The sequence below is a fragment of the Pipistrellus kuhlii genome, unplaced genomic scaffold, assembly GCF_014108245.1.
Source record: "Pipistrellus kuhlii isolate mPipKuh1 unplaced genomic scaffold, mPipKuh1.p scaffold_m20_p_152, whole genome shotgun sequence".
Taxonomy (NCBI): domain Eukaryota; kingdom Metazoa; phylum Chordata; class Mammalia; order Chiroptera; family Vespertilionidae; genus Pipistrellus; species Pipistrellus kuhlii.
The window spans coordinates 108,058-113,396 of NW_023425463.1; the positions used below are offsets into that span (position 1 = coordinate 108,058).

Here is a 5,339-nt window from a genome sequence, read left to right on the forward strand (position 1 = left end):
ATCCACTGGGTTTGGGAGTGCTGGGCCCCGGGGGAGGACACACTCCGGCCCTGACTTTAAGCCTCGTGTAGGGTGGGGGAAGGGAGAGGACAGTCTAGAAACCGTTCTGTATGGTGATGTGGTTGGTGTCAGGAAGAAAAGAAAACTTGTAAGGGTTGGAGGGTGGGGCAGGGTGTTGATGCCACTTCAAACAGCGATCTGAAAGGGCTGCTTTGAGGAGGGAAGTTCGAGGAGGCCGTGCGGGGAGAGCTAGGACAGATGGCTAGTTGGCTTTCATGCCGAGTCCAGGTACAGGAGCAGAGTAGGTCTGTGCACGACCACAATCCTCTTCGCTCAAGCTCCCAAGGCGCACCTCTCCAAACACCGACACTTTCAAGTGGTCAGAAGACCCTCTCGAAGCTGACTCCATTTTCTCACGGAGCTCAAACCCCCCTCCTGTCCGTCTCCTCCCTCTCTGTGTTGTTTTTATTTATTTATTATTATTATATCGTTGATTTTGTACAGCAAAGGTGGAAACTTATTGAAGTACAAGTACAGACTCCCAAGTGGGGAGGGGAAAAGAGTCCCCCCTCCTTGTTCTTGAACAGAGACCAGCTGACTCCCTCCCCTCCCTCAGGCCTCAACTCCACCCTACCTTTCCCTGGTGTGGGGAGGAAATTGAGGCGCCCCCCCCCCCCATGTCACCCTGCCCCTTTATAACCTTTCCTAGCTTTGTTTGGCTCCAGGTGACATTGGTCACTCAGGAAGGCGCTCTATTTTACATCCTTACCTTGTTCAGCGTAGTCTCCCTGAACCAGTAAACTCGGGGGGCCAGGGATTATTGTCTGTTGGGTTCGCCGCAGGACCCCCAAGTACTTAGGGGATACCGTACCTGGTGCCCAACAGGCCCTCAATAAAGGTTTGCCCAGTGAGTTTTTATTGTGTATTTACTGAAAAGAGTCCAAGAGACTGTTAGGGGCATCGTGAGAAACACGGCCCCTACCCTTTTCCCTCTCCTGGGTGTTGGTGGGGATTCGGGGCCTCAGTTTCACCCGCCCTGAAACGGGCTGTGAAATAGCCATCTCGCCGAAACCGGTTTGGCTCTGGATAGAGCGTAGGTCTGTGGACTGAGGGGTCCCAGGTTTGATTCCGGTCAAAGGCATATGTACCTTGGTTGCGGGCACATCCCCAGTGGAGGGGGTGCAAGAGGCAGCTGGTCGATGTGTCTCTCTCTTATTGATGTTTCTAGCTCTCTATCCCTCTCCCTTTCTCTCTGTGAAAAATCAATAAGATATATATATATATATATATATATATATTTAAAATGAAACAGCCGTCTCTGCGCCGGCCGTGAGAACTGGGTGTCCTTAGGTGTAGTCAGATTAAGCCAACTCCAGCGGGCACGGCGGTTGGGACTCCGGCAGGGCCCCTGCGGGCCGCCCCCTCCCCTCGCAGGCCCCGCCCCGGGGGCGGAGCCACGGCCGGGCCAGCACGTGTAAAGGTTCGCGGCCAGTCGCCGCCGCCGCCACTCACCTGAGAGTCTCCGCCGAGAGCACACGCCGCGCGCCGCCCGCCGCCCGCCCGCCCGCCCGGACCGCGACCCATGTCCCGCCGCAAGGCCGGCTGCGCGCCCCGCCGAGTTGACCCGGAGCCCGCCGCCGCGGCCTCCGACGACGAGCCGGAGATGCGGGAGCTGGTCATCGACGTGAAGCCCGAGCCCCGCTCGTGGTCCCCGCAGGCCGCGGGGCTGCAGCCGCGCGCCGCCAAGGAGGGGCCGGCGCCGGGCCGGCCCGGGGGCGAGCCCCGCTGCTGCCCCAGCCTGCTGCCCGCCGCCGGGACCCTCCTCGCCCTCGGCTCGCGGAACCTGGCGGCGCCGTGGACCTCTCCGGTCCCTGGTCCTCACGGTAAGAGGGCCCCCCCCCCCCCCCCCGCCCCGTGCCGGACCCCACTGCCCTCGCCTTTCCTTCCCTCTCGGTGGGACGCCCTCCGCCGGCTCCGCTCCACGCCCCCGGCCTCTGCTGTGTTTCCGTGGCCCGGTCCTGGCTCCCTTCTCACCTCCGGGTTTCCCCTCGCCCTCGGAACCCCCGGCCTGTGCTGGCCCCACCCCATGCTCACCACCCGCTTCCTCCCTGCAGACCGCCAGCCCTGGACCGACAAACACCCAGACACGTTGACCTGCGGCCTCTGCCTGCAGACCTTCCCGCTGAAGGCCATCACCGCCTTCATGGACCACAAGAAGCTGGGCTGTCAGCCCTACCGAGGCCCCAGCCCTTGCCCGGACTCAGGTGAGTAAAGTCGAGATGCAACCCCTTCTCAGGTTCACCGCCCGGCTTCCTGTGGGAGCAGGGGCTGAGCTGGACAGGCGGGGCAGTGAGCAGCACTTCCCCTTTCTGGCTCCCCCGTCGGGTGTAGCCTAGGCGTGGCCAGGGCCTGCCCTGTCCTAGGGCTGGGACTAGTGGTGGTGAGAGGGGTGGGGGCAGGGCTGGGCAGGGAAGGAGGATGGCCCACTGGGTGTGGCCAGCCCCAGAAGACTGGTCTGGGGACTTGCCACACACGCCCCCCCAATCTGGTTTCACTTCTCCTTCCCCTTGGCCAGAAATAACTGGCCAGGTGGCTGGACCAGCGTGGCAGTAGGGGGGACCCTGGGGAGGGCGGTGGTCTGGGGGAGGGGCGGCCTGAGGCCAGCTGGAAGGGTAGTTGGTGTGGCCCCCTCCCCTGGAATCTCCCAGTCCTGCTTGCTGGGAAGCCCCTGGTTTGAACCGGGTCCTCCTGCCGGGGCACCTGGGTTCCTTCTCTCGGGATGGAATTAAACCCTTACCGTGATTTTCAGCTTCCAGCCTATAAACAGATTTTCTCCAGGGCTGGCCACAGGGAGGGTCCTAAAGTGAAAGGAAGAGCTGTGATTTGAGTGGGAGCAGGGAGGGGCTGATGGGATTATTGGAATAAGACACTGAGACTCCGGGAGGATTGTGGACTCAGCCCAGCTAATGTTCACAGAGATTACATGGACCCAAACTTTCATTGGTTCCCCATTTGAGGTCACAGCAACCTAAAAGGGAGAGGATCCCCATATTCTAGCAATTGTGGAAACAGGCTCAGAGGTTCTTATAAAATACATTTTTATTGGTTTTAATTTTTTGTGTGTTTTTTGTTAATCTTCACCTGAAGATATTTTTCCATGGATTTTTAGTGTGGAAGGGAGAAGGGGGAGAGAAACATCCATGTGAGAGACACATTGGTTGTCTCCTGCATGTGCCCTTCCAGGTACATGCCTTTGACTGGAATTGAACTTGGGGCCCTTTGGTTCGCAGGCCAATGCTCTATCCACTGAGCAAACCGGCTAGGGCTATCACACTGGTTTTGGTCACTTTGAGCAAGGCCTTCTTGATCCCCTAATATGAAATAGTACTCCCCGGCCCTCACTCTTTAACTTTTGTTTTTAACTTACTTTTTCACAAAGGTTTCCTTTCTTCTTTTAAAGTTGGTTTGTACCACTTTCTTATGCATTCATTGGTTGCTTTTTATATGTGCTCTGACTGGGGACTGAACCCACAACCTTGGGTGTATGGGGATGATGCTCTATCCAATTGAGCTACCTGGCCGGGAGGGCATCTTGATGATTTTCAAGCACAGAAGGAACCCTTGCATACTCATTGTCCACTCCAGATTTTCCTTGCTTCTTGTCCATCTACCCCCATCCCTGAAAACCAGCTTCCTGAGGGCAGGGGCTTCCCTGTCCTCTGGCCATTCTGGGGCCCTAGAACATAGCCTTTCCCACAGAATGTGTCCATCTGGTAAGCTGTGACCCGCACCGCCGTGCCTTTTACCCTCACACTGACACCCAGCCCTTCTCTGCAGAACTCGAGAACCTGAAGACCTTGATTTGCCTCCGCTGTGGCCGACAGTTCACCAGGGCCTGGAAACTGCTGCGCCATGCCCAGTGGGACCATGGACTGTCCATCTACCAGACAGAATCTGAGGCCCCAGAGACTCCCCTGCTGGGCCTGGCAGAGGTGGCCGCAGCCATGTCAGCGGTGGTGGGGCAGGAAGCGGAGGCCAAAAGCTCCCGGGCAAACAGCCTCCCCCGGCGGACCCCCACCTGCCCCGTGTGCATGAAGACCCTCAGCTCCTTCAGCAACCTCAAGGTGCACATGCGCTCACACACAGGCGAGCGGCCCTATGCCTGTGACCAGTGTCCTTACGCCTGTGCCCAGAGCAGCAAGCTCAACCGCCACAAGAAGACCCACCAGCAGCTGCAGTCTCAGAGCCCCCCCACAGCCAACGCCAGTCCCGATCAGGCCTCAGCTGCCCCTCCGGAGCCGGCCGCCCATGCCGCTGCCCCAGCCAGGACTCTCCTGTGCAGCCGGGAAGGCGCTGGAGCCGCCGCCACGGCAGGTGTGCAGGAACCTGGGGCTCCGGGTGGTGGGGCTCAGGCTGGTCCCGGTGGGGACAGCTGGGGAGCTGCCACGAACGAAGAGAGAATCAACTCTGCCCAGGTCCCAGAGAAGTTACCCAAGAAGACTCCAAAGACAGTGGGCAAGAGCCACGGGCCCGGGGGCAGATGTGAGTTCTGTGGGAAACATTTCACCAACAGCAGCAACCTGACTGTGCACCGGCGCTCACACACCGGGGAGCGGCCCTACACCTGCGACCTCTGCCCCTACGCCTGTGCCCAGAGCAGCAAGCTGAATCGCCACCGCCGCATGCATGGTATGGGGCCCGACGGTGCCCGCTTTGAGTGCCCCCACTGCCTTGTGCCCTTCGGCCTGCGGGCCACCCTGGACAAACACCTGCGGCAGAAGCACCCCCAAGCAGGTGGGGAGGCCTGAGTGGCAGGCATGCCCTTCCCCCCTGGTGCCACTGCCACTGTATCTGTTGATCGTGTCCTGCTGTGAATAAACCCTCCCTCCCTGTAGTTATACACGTGTGGACTTCGCTTTCTTGGGGCATCTGAGGTGGGGCAGGCTTTCCCTCCTTGGGGTGGACGGCTGGACAGACCGGTTTGGAATGAGGGGGTGAGGGAAAAGACCGGCCCCCAGTGCCTGTGGCTCGGCAGGACTGGCACAAAAAGCTGTGCTCCCGGTTCCCGATGTGGGCGAGGGCAGGGAGAGGCCTGGACCTGTCACCAGAGGCCCTGGGCAAAGTCCTGGCCCATCCTCCACATGTGGGTGCTGGGCCTTTTCCTGCTGCATGGAGCCCCTGCCCTCACTGGGCCGCGGGCACAGATGCAGTCAGGCTTCCTACACAGGCACCCCGGCACCTGACCCTCTACTCCCAGGAAGCTCTCCCCCCCATCGCTGGCGGGTGGACAATGGAGTTTGGGAGCCTGCACCCAGCACACAGATGACACTGAGGCCAAG

At 59.9% G+C, this 5,339-nt stretch overlaps 1 protein-coding gene across 1 annotated transcript; it reads left to right on the plus strand.

Moving 5' to 3' along the window:
- The first annotated feature begins 1,497 nt into the window (after window positions 1-1,497).
- On the plus strand, window positions 1,498-4,910 carry ZNF296 (zinc finger protein 296). Its single transcript, XM_036439431.2, has 3 exons — window positions 1,498-1,883; window positions 2,115-2,264; window positions 3,838-4,910. The coding sequence occupies exons 1-3, from the start codon at window positions 1,583-1,585 to the stop codon at window positions 4,806-4,808; spliced, it is 1,422 nt and encodes a 473-aa protein (XP_036295324.1). The 5' UTR covers window positions 1,498-1,582; the 3' UTR covers window positions 4,809-4,910.
- Window positions 4,911-5,339: the final 429 nt, after the last annotated feature.